Source organism: Sturnira hondurensis, unplaced genomic scaffold (genome assembly GCF_014824575.4).
Source record: "Sturnira hondurensis isolate 20B ecotype Veracruz unplaced genomic scaffold, ASM1482457v3 Scaffold0013381, whole genome shotgun sequence".
Classification (NCBI taxonomy): domain Eukaryota; kingdom Metazoa; phylum Chordata; class Mammalia; order Chiroptera; family Phyllostomidae; genus Sturnira; species Sturnira hondurensis.
This window is the reverse complement of record NW_028086012.1, coordinates 2,056,940-2,076,798: the sequence shown is the minus strand read 5'-3', so window position 1 is coordinate 2,076,798 and position 19,859 is coordinate 2,056,940. Positions and strand designations below refer to the sequence as shown.

At 47.7% G+C, this 19,859-nt stretch overlaps 1 protein-coding gene across 1 annotated transcript in view; it reads right to left on the bottom strand.

Annotated features, from left to right (window-relative positions):
* The window catches only part of CSMD2 (CUB and Sushi multiple domains 2), a 268,001-nt gene that overhangs the window by 151,580 nt on the left and 96,562 nt on the right, over positions 1-19,859 (bottom strand). The window contains exons 15-17 of the mRNA XM_037061417.1: positions 15,447-15,616; positions 5,463-5,619; positions 3,130-3,321 (exon numbers count right to left, since the gene is read on the bottom strand). Coding sequence (XP_036917312.1) covers positions 3,130-3,321; positions 5,463-5,619; positions 15,447-15,616 — 519 coding nt within the window. The remainder of the gene's footprint in view (positions 1-3,129; positions 3,322-5,462; positions 5,620-15,446; positions 15,617-19,859) is intronic.

Below are 19,859 nucleotides of genomic sequence, written 5' to 3'. Positions count from 1 at the left end.
GCCTGGATCTGAAAAGACATTTCTGCCAACAAGCACGTGGGGAGGTGTTTGTCGTCAGCAGTCACGAGGGAAAGGCAAATTAAAATCACAGTGAGGTACCCCTGCACAGGTACAGAGACGGCTACAATAGAAAAGACCAACATTAACAGGTGTGGGTGAGGGTGAGGAGAAACTGGAACCCTCATACGCTGCTGGTAAGAATATAAAATGGGGCAGCCGCTTTGGAAAACAGTTTCACCGTTCTTCAAAATGTTAAACATGGTTACCAGGTGACCACAGCCATGGGGCTCTTAGGTACACACCCAAGGGAAAGGAACACATTCATTCACACAAAAACTTGCACACAAATGGTCACAGCTGCATTATTCATAATAACCAATCAGTGGAAACAACCCACATGTCCATTAAGTCCACGGATAAACAAATGTGGTGCATGCACATGGTGCATGAACGGGTGTCATCAGAGCGTGAGCGACATGCTCTCACCATGTCTGTCTCCTTCCCAAGTCTACAAGCTCCGTGGTAGCAGAAACCTCGTCCGACTCATATTTGCACAAGTGCCTAGTAGAGTAGAGTGCTTGGCATGTGATAGGTGTTTTAATAAATATTTAGCAAATGAATAGACAGGTGGATGGTGCAATGAATGAAAAGAGCATATTGCTTCCCGGGCAAATTATTACAACAATCTGGACAAGGGAGCATGACCACGAAGAGGAGGAGGTTTACTGCAAAGCTTTTTAGGAAGGGGGACGATCGATGAACAAGATTCTGGAAGAAACAGGAGAGAATGGGATCAAAGCCACAAAGTCACCAATTCACCTGTTGCTATAAAGGACCCATTAAGCATCTCTAGGGCATCCTGGCTCGACCTGGGACCACTCAGCCAGGGCAGGGGAAGGGGCTCTCTGCCAGTGCAGCTGCTCATCAGACCCGATTTTCTGCTCAAGATTCGTTTTGAGTTTCCCCCTGTGGTGCTGTTGGGATGGGAGGTACCAACGCAACTGAAAGATGCAGTATTGAATGGGCCCGTAGCAGGAAGCAGGGTGGGGGAGAAAGGATGGACCATAAGTAGTGGAGGGGAAGCCCAGCTGCTCCCCCAAATAGAGGAGGCAGTTAGAAAGGCAGCAAGACATTACCCATGTCCTTGGCTGGAGTTTGTTTCTGGGTCCAGATGGAGAAGCCCCTCTGCTTCCCAGAAAGTGAGAGTTTGGAGGGGCAGCCCCAGGAACACTTCCCAAAGACACAGCTGCTCTCCTCAGGGGCCACTTTGTCTGAGGACGGGTGGGTGGGCAGCAGGGGTCATATGGCCAGCCTGCGGCAGCTTCACCGACAAGACCGTGAGACTACTCTTGCTGGTCCTCCCCCTTCTTCCCACCCTAGAGGTCTGGACTGCGGCATCCGGTCCTCATTTCATCAATGAGGAAACCGTCTGGATGCTGTAAGTGACGCCAGTCATTTCTGGCAGGCCGTGATAAAGCCTATGGCAACATGACATATGTAAAAAATACACACACATAATCTCAGGTACACAACCTCTCTCTCCCTAGTGGGGCCGGCGGGAGTCTCAGTGGGGAAGGCCTCTGAGTTCCAAAGCATAAATATTCTTCCTAACACTGCTTCAGTGGGTCCTCGAAGTTCAGTCCAACTGGCAAAGTTGATATTCAAAATACCTTACTGCAGAGGTATTCAAACCTTTACTGCAGAGGTATTCAAACCCTTTCTGCAGAGAAAATTATTGTCTTACAATGGGAATCAACCTCTCTGCTGATCATTTCGCTTGCCTGGCTTGCCTGGCTTGCCTGGCTTGCCTGGCTTGCCGGTGGCATGGTACTTGTGTCTGTTTACGCGTGTGTCTCCCTCACTGGCCTGGGACCTGCTCATCTCTGTCTTCCTAGGGCCCCGCACAGGTGCGGAAGAAGGAAATAAAAACAGGGACGCAGGAAGAAAGGGATGGGGCGTGAGTGCAGACGGAGTCAACCTCAATCACAAAGACAGAGGAAGACTCTAGAGGCTACTCAGAGGCCACTACCCCGGCCTACCAGACTTAAATCCTCGCCTGCAGACACTGCTGACAGTGCCGGAGACCCTGTGAAAACACAGCTGTCTCGGGGGAAAGAACGTTGGCCGCTAACACTTCCCGCCTTGCTGGCTCACCCTTTCAGTCCTTGAACGGCCACCTCCCCACCCTGCTCCTCCTGGTGATGAATTCTTACCCATCTTTCAAAGTCTCCATTGAAACACCACCTCCTACACCGAACTCTCTGATATCCTCCGACACTTGGCACGTAACTCTTATTTCAGTGCTTATCTTGCATTATTAATGATCTGTTTATAAGTCTGTTCTCCTTCCTAGGGTACGGGATCTCCAAGGGCAGGGAAAATGCTTTTTTCTTTTCTTTTTTGTATTTCTCTGCCTCTGCTCACACCCAAACACACACCAGCACCAATACTGTCACGTAGCACCTGGTGGGCACTTACGCGTTTTCCCAGTGGCTGCTTTGTTCTTCTACGATCACTCAGTGCTACAAGACACCCTGAGGCTGTGGGATGTGGGGACAGGGACGGAGAGAGAGGCAGGCCTGGTGTTTGGGGCGGGGAAGCCAGGCACGGCCATGTGTGGGATGCTGGGGGCAGGCGGGTAATGCACGCAGGGAGCTGGGTGGGGACGGTGAAAAGCCAGACAGACAGAATGGCACACTTCGCCCATTTCACACTTCCGCCTTGGATCGGACTTCTCTCACCCTGGGGCACATGGACAAAGCTTCCAGGGAGCCTCTGCTGACACTCTGGGGGCACCACAGGCTTCCGAAGATGCTAGCTCGTTCTAGTCTTTTTTCAGGGTGAGGTGGATGACAGTCCATGGTCTTTCCCTTTTCTTTCAACATTCCCCGGAAAAGGAAGCCTGAGCACCATGTTGCCCACAGAGAGACTGAGGCCCAGCGTGGGCTGGAGACTCATCTGAGCCTGGGCGTTGCAGGAGCCCCTGGGGCCTGTGCGAAAGCTCCACCTCTTCCTTTCCAATTGGCTCTCCTACCTCTCCTCTGACACCAGTACTACAATTCTGAGGGCGTACTGGGCTCTGGTCCCCCTTGCTACACGTGTGACAACGGCAAGCAGGAGGCCTCCTACCGACACAAGCGGGGAGAGGCCGGTCCCAGGTCCTGCGCTCTCCGCTCAGACACAGCAGCTCCTCGCTGCCCCGCAGGCTGTATCCAGGGTCGCAGCTGAAGGACACAGAGCTCCCTGCAAAGTGGCCTCCGTCATGGACCTTGTAGCCAAACTGGGGGGTTCCCGGGTCCTCACATCTGATGAGTTCAAAGCCTGGTGACGAGAGAAAAGGGGGTGAGCGAGCCCTGTTGTGGCAGGAAATGCACTCCTCCAAAGCCCACTTCCTCGAGGAAGCCGCGCAGCACGTGTGTGTGGGTTCTGACAGACTCACTGCTCGGGGGCCGCCACGTGGCTGTGCCCAGGGGAGCGTGTGCCCCGGAGCATGCGTTCCCCTGTCGCTATACGTAAATGATTTTGGTTGCTTTTCCCAGGATAGCTCTTTAAATAGTTCTCACACATGAGATTTGAATTTTCTATGTCTTATGTTTGACCCCCCAGCATTTTGCCAGTGGGAACCGTTCTTTCCATTTTGCTCACTGAGATATTCCGACGGGATGGCGTAGTGTGGAAAAGTCACTTTAAGTGCATGTGTCACACCTCCGTTATGTCCTCCTGGAAAGGGCTGGGGAAGGAGGCCCCTGCAGAGCTGCTGCTATACGGCGCCTCGCGGGTTCTCTCTTGTTTGTTATGAACAGGAGTCTTACAGGAAGTATAATTATGTGCATTTTACCACTGAGCACGTTGACTTAGAAAGGTTAAATAAATTGTTTCGAAGTCGCAGTTTCAGATGATAGAGATGGAATTCAAATAGGACTCTACTGAATCGTGTTCCACGGACCCACCTGCTGCCCCAGGCCAGGCCCCTCTGGGTGCAAGGGGTCCTGAGTAGACTCACTGGGTGTGTTTTCTCTAATAGAGCCACTGGGAAATCATTCACATACTGAACATTCGCCCATCTGAAGTGCATGGCTGAGTGTCTTCGGTCTGTTCACAGAGTCATGCACTTGAGAGACAGTGAAAGTCGGGACACGCTCATGAGCTCAGAGAGAAGCCTCGTCCGCACTCCCCTCGGCCCCCTCCGCCCTCGGCAACCCCAGCCGTCTTTCGGTGTCTGTGGCTTTGTCTGGTCTGGATGGTTCATAGGAATGGATCGTATAATACATGGCCTTTTGTGACTGGCTACTTTTCCTTAGCCTAATGTTTTCAAGGTTCACCCACGTGGAGGCATAAGTCAGTACCTCATTCTTTTTAGTGGCCATATATTCCACATTTTTTTCACTCATTCATCATTTGATGGATACTCACTGGATTTTAACATAGTCTGTAAAAGCACATTTCTTTGTCTCTCCTGGGCAAGTAGAAGCTCACATAAATGAATAAAATGGCGGTGACCCTGAAGAATGGGGCTGTGACCCTCAAGTACTCTGGTGCTGCCTACAAACCTGGGTGCTCTCCATTGTCAAATTTCCAGGAGTAAAGAAAAAAGTTACGCCCTGGCTGGTGTAGCTCGGTGGATTGAGCACGGGCCTGCGAACCACACGATCGCGGTTCGATTCCCAGTCAGGGCACATGCCTGGGTTGCAGGCCGGTTCCCTGCAGGGGACCCATAAGAGGCAACCATACATTGATATTTCTCTCCTTCTCTCCTTCCCTTCCCCTCTAAAGATAAATAAATAAAATTAAAAAAAAAGAAAAAAGTTAAAAGCATGAAAAAAAAGAGGGAAATAATCAAGAATAAACTTTTTAGGAAATAGTTAAAACAAAAATAATTATCCACGAATGTTTGTATCTTTTTACATCCGGGTACAGTTGTGTATTATCTTATAAACACCATGAGTAGCAAAGGCTCTCTTTGGTGACTTTCATTAAATCTCTGTGTTTATTATTATTATTATCATTTAAAGATTTTATTTATTTATTTATTTTTAGAGGGGAAGGGAAGGAGAGAGGGAGAGAAATATCAATGTATGGTTGCCTCTCATGCGTCCCCTGCTGGGAACTGGCCTGCAACCCAGGCATGTGCCCTGACTTAGAATCGAACTGTGATACTCCGGTCCGCAGGCTCGCGCTCAGTCCACTGAGCTACACCAGCCAGGGCTATTATTTTTAAAATATTAGTGACTAAAATGTCTGCTGTCAACTCAGTTATCCACCAGTTAACCCACAGAGCTGTGGTTTAAAAAGTGGCAGTTTTTCCAAATTGTGAGCATGTGTTACTAAGAGGAAATAACCAGCCAAGCACATGCCAGTTAGAGAAAACCAAACCTGTAGGTGATGGAGGATGACCCTGAGTTCAACCTCCCAAGCAGGTAAAGCCTGACTTTTTTGTCCACACAGATGCAAGGACGACTTACTGGAAAACTGCAGCTCAAAGCCCTTGCTGGTGTTCTCGGCGTCAGTGACGAAATCGAGCCACAGGCTGCTGGATGTGCTGTTCAGAGTCACCCCCAGCATCTCAGAGCGGCTGAATACCCCCAGCAAACGGGCAGAGTTGTTGGTACCATCATAGACCTGGACACAGGAGAGACCCCAACCCAAAAGCATCAGCATGACCTTATTTCCAAGAACAGCTTCTCACCCCACAGCCCACATTCCCAGAGTCTGGCATCGACAACAACTGTTAGAGGGGCAGCGAGTCACCAGACGCAAGGAAGATGGCTGAGTGGAGTTAGCAACTGAGCGCACGGGCCCCTCCTGACTCAGCCGGGTGCCAGTTCTGCGCCCAGCCTATCTCCGTGTGAATCCAGTCTCTAGGCACAGGCACTGATTTCTGTTCTAACCTTTCCAGTGGTGATCTGCTCCTGTTCCTCCAAACCCCATATGGCACCAACTCCCTCTTCAGCAGCCTGGGGAGGCCAGGTTGGGGCTGGCTGACTGCCCAAGCCATCTGTTTCTGCAGACAGGCATGCTGAAAGCATTTGACATCTCTGCACCACCAGGCACTCAATCCTGTCCTTTCAGGAGAGGAGACAACTGTCCTCCCACTGTGGCGGTGGCCTCAGTTTTGATCGCTTTGCTGGACATTGCCCCTGAGACCCTGTCAGGATGTAGTTAAGATGACCAGTGTGCCATGGTGCCTTTCCCTTCCCCAAGTTCAGCCTCTGCCCCTTCTCTCCTAAAATAAGGGCTCCGGCGAGGGCCTGCTGGGCTTGCCTGGGGTGGAATCGTGCAGGCAGCTGGCTTCCCTGACTCCCATCTGTCCCCTGAACTTCTGAGCACCAGCGAAGTCAACAATCATCTGAGTAATGAACTGGCTTCCCAGGTTTCGAGGTTGCTGCTCCTTTCCAGATAATTGTACAAATAACAACAGCAGTTGTGATTCAGTGAAGGACCTCCTGGTGCTTTGGTAAATATCAAAGATGGGATCTATGGGTGGGAGATGACTATTTGTGCATGGCGCAGGATGTGGTGCCAGCTGCCAGCAAATTGGAACAATATTTCCATTCTACCCTTTATGAAGTAGAGCTTTCTAAGAGAAGCTATCCTTCAAGCTAATAGTGCTGTATGTTACAAAGATTTGTTTAGGCCCCCAGGAGACTCAAGTCTGTCTCCAGATCCTATGTGACGTGGCTTTGTAACAGCAACAGACTAAGAGAATTCCAGCATTCTAACAGACATACAGAATGCACCAGTTCAGCCAAAGTGCTGTAAAAAGTATTGTTACCCAGGAAAGCATATATCGGAATTAATTGATCAAGGCATCTGTTGTCAATTCTTGCTAACATCACAACAGGAGTGACAACCAGACACCAGGCACTTCCTGCCTGATGGCAGACACACCACTACTTACGGGGCCTCTTTGCTGGAGCGAAAAAAAACCCCATCAAATCTGAATCAGATCAAGTCACTGATTCCAATTTCTAACTTATAGGAAATACGGAGGATGGAGGAACATGTGAAGTGATGCTCCGGGAATGTGGTCAGTACAATCCAGAATGCAAACCATTCTGCTGGACAAAGGACCCTACCCCCTCGACAAATCGATTACAAGGAAGGGGAAGAGATGGAGGCAGAAACCTATGGATTAAAAGACACAGGAGGGAACTGGTCCAATGTGTGGACTTTATTTGGATCCTGATTCAAATGAACTGTGAATCTAAGAAACATTAAGACACTTATGAGATAATTGGGAACTTGAGCCCTCACTGGATGTATGATGGTGTTAAGAAATTGTTGTTAGTTAATCAAAGCATAACGGGGATAGGGTTTTTCCTTAATGTCAAAACATAATTCATCCTAATTCATCAAGAACGAAAATGGTCTTACTAAGTGTCATTACGATAAAATATTCGTTGCAGAAAACTTAAGGACAGAAAAGCACAAAGAAAATAAAAGCAGCTTTCAGCATGTGTTACATTTTGGTGACTATCTTTACAGGCTTTGTTCTGCGCATCTCTTTCCTTATGCATATTTATTTCTTGACTGTCTTTATAAATACAAGATCAAACCACAGATGCCATATGGTAACAGCTTTTTCACTTAAATGTACATATTTTTCAAATCATTAAATATTTTTTTCCCAACAGCATTTAAACAGCTGCAGGAATTTCCATCATAAAATTAACCCAACCCCCAATAGAATTATTCCCATATCACTGTCTGGAATGTGTGCCCTGGCACACAAGAGGCACTCAATAAATGCATGATAAAAAAGGACACACAGACAAAACCAAAAGGGGTAGGTTTGAGGGTGGGATGGGGGGGTGTGGTGGGGTGAAAATGGAGACAACTGTTCTTGAACAATAATAAAAAATAAATACATAAATAAACCATTGTTTTTTTTGAATACTTTTGTCCTTAAACCCACCTGCATTTATTTTGGCATGTGACATAAGGTTCCACCTTTTTTTCCCCCTGGTTGATCAGCCATTTAATCAAACGCTGCCTGTAACTATTTCATCCCCCACACACAGTTATATAAACTTGATTTTGTCAACTTTCTCGTCTACTGAATTTATTGGTTTGTCTATTCCTGTGCACAACCTATGCTGTTTCAATTACTGCGGCTTTGTAATACAAACGTTTGGTAGGGCAAGTGGTCCCTCACTTGTTTCCTTTTTTTTTTAAAGATTTTTAAAATTTACTTATCTTTAGAGGGGAAGGGAAGGAGAGAGGGACAGAAATATCAATGCATGGTTGCTTCTCGTGTGTCCCCTGCCGGGAACCGGGAACTGGCCTGCAACCCAGGCATGTGCCCCGACTGGGAATTGAACCGCGGTCGCGTGGTTCGCAAGCCCGTGCTCAATCCACTGTGCTACACCAGCCAGGGAACTTGTTTCCTTTTAACTTAAACAAATAGTCTCCTATATTTGCTCTTCTAGATACACTCCGAAAAAAATTTTCTCAAATTAAAAACACCAAGAAAACTCTCCCCACAAAAGAAAAGAACACCACAACTTGAGTAATTCTGACTAACATTTAAATGTATGAATTGACCAGAGAAACAATACCCTTACACGACATTAAATCCTCCCCCCCCCCCCATGTACACAGCGTCTGGCTCCATTTAATCAAGTTGTCCTTTATCTCTCCGCACAATTCTGTGTGTGCTCCTTGATGGCCATTGGAAACTGGGTCTCGGAATGCACTCATGTCCTGACAGGACATTGCTTCTCTATAAGAAAAGTGCTTTTACCATCCAGTTCGTCATCTAGCGCAGGCGACGGGGCTGTCCCCTGAGAAACCTGGGAGAATCTGTGCATGTCTGTTCCATCTCGCCTTCTTTTTCTCTCTCTGCCAGATGTTTTTATTTTTCAGCCTTCCTGAGGTGTAACTAACAAATATTGTATATAATTAAGGTATACAAGTTGATGTTTTGATATACAGGTATTATTACATCTGACAGTTCAGCAAGATGGCTGGTTTAGGAATAACTATGCTGAAGGGATAACTTTTTACCCATGATGACAGGCAAGGTGAGCGTGCAGAGGTCTGCCTGCACCGTGCACTGCAGTCTCTCCAGGATGCCCGTCCAGCACAGGGAAGCTGGCTGCGGGGATGGCGCATCTTCCGCTTTGTCAGTTATTGCCAGATTGCCTTCCGAAGAGTAATATGCCAATTTAGTCACGCTAACAACGTATGGCAGTTTTCATTGCTTTCTACCCTTGCCAACATTTAGTGTTTTCTGGCATTTTAATTTATTTCCAATTTCATGGGTGTGAAATGGTACCTCGTTTTAATTATGTCCCTGATTACCACTGAGGTTGAGCATCTTTTCCTAAGTTTATCAACAATTCTACTTTCCTCTCCTGCGAATTGCCTGTTCGTGCCTTATGTTCATTCGTGAACACGAAACCTCCCCGCATTTATTTTAATGTCCTCCAAAATAAAGTTGGATTTTCCCGGTAAAGATTATGCACATTTTTGTTAGGCTTATTCCTAGATACCTTACCGGGTTTTTTTTTTTTTTTTTTGTATTATGAGTGAGACTTCCCCACCCCAGTTTAGAAACACCAGCAGTTTTGCTGAATTTTCTTCTTGGTTCTGATCATTTATCAGTTGATTCTTTTGTATTTTTGGAATAATGGACCTTTTACATAACTTCTTTCTANTGTTTTCTGGCATTTTAATTTATTTCCAATTTCATGGGTGTGAAATGGTACCTCGTTTTAATTATGTACCTGATTACCACTGAGGTTGAGCATCTTTTCCTAAGTTTATCAACAATTCTACTTTCCTCTCCTTCGAATTGCCTGTTTGTGCCTTATGTTCATTCGTGAACACGAAACCTCCCTGCATTTATTTTAATGTCCTTCAAAATAAAGTTGGATTTTCCCGGTAAAGATTATGCACATTTTTGTTAGGCTTATTCCTAGATACCTTACTGGGTTTTTTTTTTTTTTTTTTGTATTATGAGTGAGACTTCCCCACCCCAGTTTAGAAACACCAGCAGTTTTGCTGAATTTTCTTATTGGTTCTGATCATTTATCAGTTGATTCTTTTGTATTTTTGGAATAATGGACCTTTTACATAACTTCTTTCTAATTTTTATAGTTTCTTCTTTTGTTTCTTTTAAGGGTGGGGTGGGGGTATAATTATAGTGGCTGGGAAGCCAGTATGATGTTGAATTCCGTTGGCCTTAGTCCTACCTTTACTTGGCGTCTAGGGGAAGTTTCGTGGTTAGAACTAACGTTTGCTGTAAGTGTTGGTGGAAACCTTTTTAACAGATTAAGAAAGTTCTGTCCACGAGGAGATGTTTTTAAAAATCATGGATGATATATGATTCCATTACATGATGTTTAGGGGTGCACTGATTGGCAGGACCACGTTTCTCTTTTTTTTTCCGGTTTATAGGATATTGGACTGAGCCACACGCATGAAATTGCCAATACTCAACCAGTTTTGGCCTATAAAAATGGCAATTTCATAGGGCTCACCCAATAACTAACATCAGGAGCTTCTCTAGTGACACATCCTCACATCTCCAGAATCAATCCCACTTAACACACAGTTAGATTTGGTAATACTGCACTTAGGACTTTTAGGTCTATGGTTGCAGGTAGTGCCACCTCATGGTTCCTGTCCCTATGCCACCCTCACGCAGTTCGATGTCCATGTCCCCACTCGTTCCTCCTTTAAGACGCTTTGGGAGCTGGGTCCCAGTGTTATTCTTTTCTGAGGAGGTCCGGTCAGTGCAGGGATTAAATTGTTCCTTGAAGGTGTTGTCTGCAAAACGGCCCAGGCCCAGGGCCTCTGAGAGAGGACATGAGGGAATTCCAATTTCCTGGTTTAGTCACATTTTTTCTCTTGATGTTAGTACTTTTACCTATAAAAAATTCCATTTTATCTAAGCTTTCAGATATCTTGGCTTACAGTTCTTCCTAAATGCTTTTTTATTATTTTCATAATCTCTACTGTGTCTATGACCACGTTCCTTTTTTCATTCGTAACATTATATACTTGTGACTTCTTTATCCCTTCATCAGTCCTGCCACGTTTGTCTAAAACTTTTATTAAAGTTTTCAAAGAAACCGTTGATTTTGCTGATAATTGCTATTTTTTTATTTTTTAGTCATTTTGCTTTTATCTTTAAAAGTATTTTTCTGCCCTGGCTGGTGTAGCTCAGTGCATTGGGCGCGGGCCTGCGAACCACACGATCGCAGTTGGATTCCCAGTCAGGGCACATGCCTGGGTTGCAGGCCAGTTCCCAGCAGGGGACTCACGAGAGGCAACCCTACATTGATACTTCTCTCCTTCCCTTCCCCTCTGAAGATAAATAAATAAAATCTTTAAAAAAAAAGTATTTTTCTCCTACTTTCTTTGATTTTATTGTTACATTATTCAAGCTACCCTCATTATTTTTAGCCCAGGTGATATGCTGGAGAGTAACAGAGGTATATTAAACTCTTCTGTGGTGGCTGTGAGTTTATTAATTTTTTTACATTTCTGCAGCTTTTATTTAATTTATTCATGCTATGTTATTTGGCACATAAAGTTTTACTGTGGATGACTGTACAATTTATTAATATAAAAGAACCTTCTTTTTCATTTCCTTATGAGATGTGGAAGAGTCTCCCTAATTTATTTTATAATAAGCTGATTTCATTTCTCTGTGGTTTACCATCTTCTGCGCATTGCTTCCATTCCAGTTTTTAATTGGGTGATCATGTTTTTCATCTCCATTCAATCTTCCCTCATCTCAGATGGCTCTGTTTTCATTATTGCCTATTTTTGTGTGTGTCATAAATACAATATTCTCTCAAATCTTGTTAAGAATACAAATTAGGAGCTTTTAATAAGTTTTTTTCCCCCTTGTTGCTTACAGAGGAGCAATTAGCTCTGACTCCTCAGACAGGTCCTCTTCTCTGGTCTATTGAATATGTACACACATCCAGTGAATTGTCTCATTGGCGCACCGCTGCCGAGGGAGAGTGACAATGGAGAGCGGAAATACCCAGCAGTCTCTAAGGGGGAGCAGAAGGGTTAGGCCAAAAGAGGCTGTGGCAGGAGCTTCTGCAGCTCTTGGGGCTAAAATACATGTTTGTGAGTGTGAATGTGAGTGTGTGTGTGTGATAGAGACAGAGAGAGAGACCAAGGCAGCACCTGACCACTCTTGTTAGGCACCAGCACAGCACTGCCCAGCTTTGTCTGGCCTGTCAACAAAAGACAAACGACACACCGGACATCACGTTGAGAGGCCATCAGCTCTGTGTGGTCTCTCAGACTGTGTGCACCTCCGGAGGGGCTGGTGGGATTGAGATCCGGGCCCCGCCACAGTGCTGCGGCGTGTCCTCTAAGCTAGGTGGTCTTAGATGTCTTCCCTCCAGGTTTGTCACCCCAGTCCACAGGCAGAATTTCACGTCACGTATGTGAACTGTGGTCTGATCCGGCCCTTTCTCAGTCTGGACCCCTTTTCGGGTATTCCGCTTGCCGGGAACTCCTTTCCGTTGTGTGAGAATGGCACCCCTGCCTAGCAGCCTGTAGAAGCTGCAGCTACATACACTGCCTCGTTGGCACATGCGTGTTGGTGCCATTCCATACTAGTGCACCGAGAAGTCCTTCCTGTCTGGCTGAAGTTGGGGGCTGAAATGAAAGGGATCAGCTGGTACTGGGAGACGAGCAAGAGTGTGTGTGGGGTGGGGTTTAAGACATTTGTAGTTATCAAAAGTAAGGGAGTAACGGATAGATCAGGGGTCACAAAAGCCAGGGAACAGTCATTTCACGGGTGAGAAAGAGAAGACTACGTAGAAGTTTCAGAGGGGTGGTCAGATACACCGAACACTGTATCTTGGCAACACAGAGATGGCAAGAGGTGGCAGGTCTGCGTGGTCAGCATATCAGGTGCGCACTTGGGCTTCTTCAGAGGGATAGGCAAGTCCTCAGGGGTTGGGGACACACCAGTGTCCTGGCAGATGGGCCAACTGCACCGGCACAGAGGCAAGTTGCTCTTGGAGGTGACGGGCACTCCAGGCTGCCCCTCTGCACGCTCCTGTCGAGGCACCAGGGTGGCAGGGCCAAACAGCAGTACTGCTGCTGCCGACGGTGGTTGTGGGCGATTCCCAACCCTACCTGGGAAACTGTAACCGAGCGTTTCTTTTAGTTCTGAAACAGTTCTGCACATACTCATGTGCCAGGATCTCCTTGAGGAAGGTGAGGGGCTTTGAGGAGAAGGGTTAGAACAGGAAGGGGCTACAGGATACCGCCCGGTCTCCCTGGGTGCCTTGCCCTCTTTCCTGAGGGTCTGATCCTGTAGAAGTTTTGGAGATCACAGGGTTTTGGGAATGGGTGTTTGGCCAAGTCAGGGCCACAGCCCAGCCTCCTGAGGAGGACACTACTGAGGCCTGGACACAGGAGGAAAAGGCATTTCATCAAAAAGGCCGAGATGAGTACTGGGAAGCTGGATAGGTGACAGTGAAGATGAAGCCTGAGGCTTGGGGAGGTCCCCTTAAGAAACACAGAATTTCATGCCCGTTTTCTTACAATCCTGCAGGGTCAGCTAAGGTCCTGCTACCTGCAGAAGCCTTTCTTGACCTCTGACCTGGGTTTTATGCCCCATGTTCCTCCCTTCTTACTCTGAGTGTCTCGGAAAGTCCCTTTCCTGTCTACGGTTAAGTTGCTCACTTGATCCCGAGGCAGCCTGGGGGTGCAGCTGGGTGCACACCTGTTGACTGTGTCTTAGGCACTACTCCGAATCTGCAGCACCCTAGTGAGCAAGCTTGGGCGCTGGCCACACTCCACCTGAACTCCAGCAACCGAGGGCTCTCCTGCTGGTCCCATCAGCACACGCACAGAACCGCTGCTCATACTCCCGTCACAGCCTGAAAATGACAAGTTATGCTTCGAAATGCCTTTCTCCCTGCAGGGTTAACAACCGCCTTCATCCCAGAAGGCCTCTGCACTGTCCAGCTTCACCAATTCCATCAGCAGCACTAAAGAGGGAGGTCACATTGGCCCTGCTGTCCCCATTTGTACCCTCTGTGGCTCTGCTGTTGATAATGAACAAACAGATGGAGAAAAGTGAGGCCAAGGGGGAGGCCTGATGACCTGGCCCTGGGAAAATACAAAGCCCGAAAGCCTACGGGGAGATGCACACTGTGTTTCTGTGCCTCGGGCGCTCGGAGACTGAAGAGCTTGAGAAGTAAAGACAGGGCTCCCGTCCCCGCTGGACTGCTTTGCCATGATCAGTTCTATTTCGAACACACCCGGGCCCACACGATCATCTCGTGGGCACATCCCCTCAGGTTCAAGGAGAACTAGGTAAAAGTGAGACATGCCTGCCAAATACACACACACACACACACACACACACGCCCCGGGAGAACACGCCCCAGGGGGTGGGTCGAGCATCATCTGTGTGTAGAAACAATAGTACGTTCATCACACCTTGTTAGAACCCCAGGGGAGGGGCATTATTTAATGGTTTCTCTTCATATTTTCCCGAGCAGGAACCTATTGTTGTTTCTAATGCCAAGACTTCTCTGACTCTAGGCAATAAACCACAGTAAAATGGAATAAACATGTGTATTGGCCTAGGATGAAACAGAGACTCTGTGTGAGATTTTCTTAATAACCTACTTTAATTAAGGCAGCTCTTTGATAAATTCTCCAGTCAACTCTTCAATCACACATGCACGCGCCACATGTTACTGAAGATATGCTCTTAAACACACACACACAAATACAAGCCATACGTACGCTCAGTGTCTCAACTTCCTCCCTATAATCCCAGTCCGGCCATCTCTTTCTCCTACACATCTCTTAAATCTACTTTCTTTGTCCTCACTCCCATGCAGAGGCCACCGTCATGACACACTGAAGCTACTGAAATAGCCCACTAGTGAACCAAACACATACTAAACATACACACATACCAAACACACACCAAGCACATGCACACAACACACTGGGTCAAGTATGCACAAATTCCTCCAACCCAGCAAATACACAGACAGATTCACACACAAGTGCGGACATATGTAGAAATGTATTCATATCCACAAATATGTCTCCACAAGTGCACACATGTGCGTGCACACACACGCTTTACGAGCTCTATATCATCCAGGTTGATGGTCAGAGCTCAGAGTGGAAAACGTGACCCACTGGCCACTCCAACCAATTTTTTTCTTATTATTATGTGATCTAACCATAATCAGGCACATGTGTATTTGAGAGCAGTCAGCTCAAGCAAGCCCTAAAGCCACATTCTTGGGCACTCACACACCCCTTCTCTCTTAGGTTCTCCCTTTCTCCCAGCTGAGTGAAGGTAATACCTCGGGACTCGGGGGGTGGCGGGGAGAAGAGCCAGGTCATCCACATAGGGATGGAGGGATGAGTGAGTGCGGAGCCCACTTTCGCACACGGTGACATACTCGCTGTGAGGAGTCGGTCAGTGTTACCTTGAGGACGTCTCCCTCAGAGAGCTCAAACGCCCTGGCTTTCAGCTGAATCCCCTTCCCCGGCTGGGTCTGGATAGAATAGATGCATTCGTGGTTGTTGTTGTAGTTCACAGGGAAGTTGGGGGACAGCAACGTGCCCTGAGTGCCCGTGACCGAGTTTCCACATTCGGCTGGAAAGAGAATCACAATAACCCCAGATTAGCTCCCATCAGCTACATCCGGAACACAGCTCACCGTGCTGCAGAACCTCACCAAGACGGCGAGTTGTTCGCCTCGCTCCCTGCCAAAATGCCTGTCCATCGGTCCATTTGTCTGCTTGTCTAGAGGGCTGCTCATCGAGTTTCTTTTCAACACCCGCCCACCTACGGTTCTGCTTGGTTTCTTTATCTCCCTCATTCTGTCTGTCTGTCTCTGTTTGGCAGAAACAGAAACAAACCCACTAAGCACCCTTTGCTTTCACGGCACGATGAAGCAGCCATTCCCCACACCTGTTCACACTGTATCGTAGCAACGGAAGTGACTGAGGGGGGCATCGGGGAGGGTGGTGGCAGATAATGAGGAGAGACGAGGCCTCTCTGTGTCGGAGGACAGAAACTAAGAGAGGACAAAGTCGAATAACAATTGCTAGCATCTTCCTAGCTTCACGAGGATCATTTCTGTCATTAGTCACAACAAGCCAGCCCAGCCCATAAGGTAGGCACATTTACCATCCCCACTTTAAAGATAAAGAACCCGGTATCTCACAATTTAGATCAAGTCCCCCAAGTCATGAGGAGGAGGGGGCTGAGAACTCAGCTCCATTGGTCCTGGAATTTAGGGCCCCAGAAGCTCTGGGGAAAGGGTTAGCACTGACCCACTGAAACCCTATTTCTTTCAACACCAGTGAATTCACACCCTCTTCTTAAAAACTTTCTTCCCATAAAGGATACATGGACAACGACTGATAAGGGTGGAAATGGGAGGGAGGGGGGAGGATGGGGGGTGGGATGGGATGGGAGTAATAGACAGAAATCTGTACTTGAAAAATAATTAAATAAAAAATTGAAAAAAAAAATTAAAAAAAAAAACTTTCTTCCCTTCTAGGACCAGTCATTATTTCATTGTCCCCATAATTTATTTATAGCAGTTATCACCTTTCACTTGACATATATCTATCACCTCCACGGCACTGGGGATCTTTTAGGGCTTGGTCATAGCTCTACATCCCACCACGCACTCAGCGCTTGGGCAGGGTGGCCAACAGCAGATGAAGGAGAGGGAGGACGCACCTCAGAGGCAGGGTGTGTGCTGAAGAACCCTGCAGGGCTTTCCAGAATGCTCAATAACCGTGACGCCCCTCCTGTTCTTCCGCCATCACGGCATCTACACCACTGCACCCTGGTTGCTTGTTACTGGCCTGGCTCCCCCACCCCAGCCAAGTTGCTTGAGAGCTAGGGTTATGCTTAATGAATCTACGAATGTCTAAGTCTTAGTCCAGATCACCTATAAACTAAATATTTTCCAAATGAATGAATGAGTGCACGCGGAGTACTCTGACCTCAGAAGATGTACAGAAATAACTAGGTTCGGAAGGATGTGAAAATACAAGTCCAGATGGCAGGTCCATTTCTTTTTGTCTGGACATATGGGGAATCTGGAGCGCGTGTTGAATCTCTGAGGCTGATGTAACAACTCTGCTTTCTCTAAATCTCCTCCCGATGTCCCTCTTCTCGGCATAATCCTTGGCAAGAAACACCGTAAGGTCAACTAATGGGCCACTGATTTGAGCGTACAGTCAGCCTTAGCTACCCTAAGCCTGGAGTAGTAAGCTAAGGCACTGCAGACGGAGCATGTGATCCAGGAACATTCGGAGTTGAGCCTGTCATGGGCTTAGTTATACCCTTACGTGTTCTCTGGTCCCTAAGGCTGCTCCCGGGACCTTTGAAGACAGTGACCCTGTGCCACCCCCAAATCCCCGCTTTTTCAGTGGGCCCTCCTCCCTGGGCTCTCTCCATTTCAGGACCTGCTTCCGTGTCCTAAGCCTTTACGGAAGTCATTCCTACCGGCTGAAGGTCTGTGTTCCACCCCAAACTCACACGTTGAAGCCCCAATCCCCAATGTGATGATATTTGGGGGTAATTAGGTTTAGATGAGGTCCCGAGGGTGGAGCCTTCACGATGGGGTTAGTGTCCTTATGAGCAGAGGGAGAGCCCAGAGACCTCTGTGCTTTGTGAGGACACAGTGAAAAGGCCGCCTGCCACCCACAATCCCAGAAGAGGGCCTTTACCAGATACCACATCTGCTGGCACCTTGACCTTGGACTTCCCAGTCTTCAGAACTGGGAGAAAGACATGTTTGCTGTTTAAACGGCCCACTCCACAGTGTTTTCTTAGAGTAGCCCGGACGGACGGAAGCAGCAGTCGTGTGTTGGAGGAGAAACCTAGCTTTCCGGGACCCTAAACTCAGCCTGTGCGCAGAGGGAGCCAAGTGTGTGGTGAATGTGTGAGCTGGGGCGTGAAACCCGGCGAACAGAGGCGGACGGGTACCGTGGGGGCTGCTAGCGATTTAGGCAGCTACGTTTCTAGTGTGTGTAGGTTTTCTGGGTGCCGACAGGTGGAGGTGGGAGCTTGGGGAGGGAGTGATGAGGGCTATGCACATGGAGACATTCATCACTCAGTCACATCACATGGGCGGCTCTCCAGAGCGGCTCTCCGTCATCTCTGGGGACACGCGCCATTTCCCTCCATCTAGGGAGAGGCATGTGGTACAGATTAGCATGGAGTCTGGAGGCAGACAGACAATTTATATCAGCCCTCCAAGTCTCTTCATCTGCCTTCATCTGTGTAATGATAGCATCCTTATAAGAGTACAGAAAAGAGATGCATGATATTTGATGACAAAATAGGTAGCACATAGTAGCTTCTCAACAAATGTTATTTTGCCTCCCTTTCCTCATTGATCCGAACTGAATCTATGCAGCTTACCAGCTTCCACCTGCACGCCTGACTGCCTGTGCTCTGCCCGTGCTCTGGGACTGGCAGAAACCCAGGACGTTCCTTGGGAAGCGTGTGTTCGCTGCCTGACATTCGCAGCAGCCTCCCTGTTTCTGATGCCTCTTGCCTTCTACCTAGTTCCTAAAAGCTGGCCTCTCTTAAACATGGGCTTTGGCATCTTCCTGGACCTTTCCCTGCCCCTGGTTTCCAGCGGAGCCGTTTGCCCATCACTGCCAGCATGACCTCCTCCTCCTGAAATGCCCTGCACCTTTAGGGAAGAAGGAAACAGGGTTGAGAGCCTCAGATGGGGCCACGTCCTGGGCACCAGGGAGGGTGTAGGAGGAGAGAGGGACATGGCACTTGCTTCTGGGAGTTTTGAAAGTAACAGGGGAGGTGAGTGAACAGATGCGGTGGGAAACCAAACATGAGCATAAAGTCAAAACAAATAAATGTTCTGGAGAAACAAACAGTCAAATATAGTCCCAGGAAAGTGCCGCTGCTGGTCCAGGCATCTGTGACTTCTGTTGTCCCCATCAGAAGAGGCCTCCTTCAGGGCAGGGGCTGTGTCTTATCCATCAGTCTGAGGCTCCTGAGGCAGAAGGTTAGGTCCTCTCAATCACTCGGGGGCTTCTAAGGACAGGGCCACGTTCCCTGTGGTAGACTGGCCCCCCTGGGGAGAGGTGTGTCTCTTCCACATCAAGCTCAAGGGTCCCTGAGGTCAGGGGTTCCGTCACCCTATCACGCCATAAATTAGAGCCATGGGCTGTTTATCTCTATCTCATCTGGGCACGTTCCTGGAAACACTGCGTGGGCGGAGTCATTCGATTTACACCTACGGTGCGTGTGGCCAACGGGGAGCCTCCCCCTGGGGGGCATTCCACTGAGAACCCCCAGCCTGAGGTTCTGTGGTAGGGCTGGTGGTGTTTAGAGGTGATTACCACTGCCGTGTGTTATTAACAACACGTGAAAGAGAAGAAAAGTGTCACAACCAAAATATTGTGAGGTGCCACGAACAAACAGTAATTGGAACAATAAGTTAAAGGATGAATTTACGCAATGCGATGGAGGGCAAAATCTTGAGGAGTGTGTGCATTTGTGGTCCTGGAAAATTCCATTCAAGGAAAAAATTGCCCCAGGACCACGTAGCTGAGGATATCTCCCCAGAGAAGACAAGAGGTGCTAACAGCCAGACACGAACTGAACCAACACTGGGGAGAGACGTGTGTATCTGAATGTGCGCCCGGGTCAGGGTGGGCAGGTGTCCTAAGACACAGTTATGAGAGAAAGGATAAATTCTGGGATTATTTAATTGGTCAACAATGGAATTCTGCATCAATTTGTATTCATGTCTCCTTCCTGAGATTAGAAAAGGTTACTGGATATTACTTATCAATAAATGATATGAAGGTTATTGGCAAAATGACAGTAATTATAGGCCACT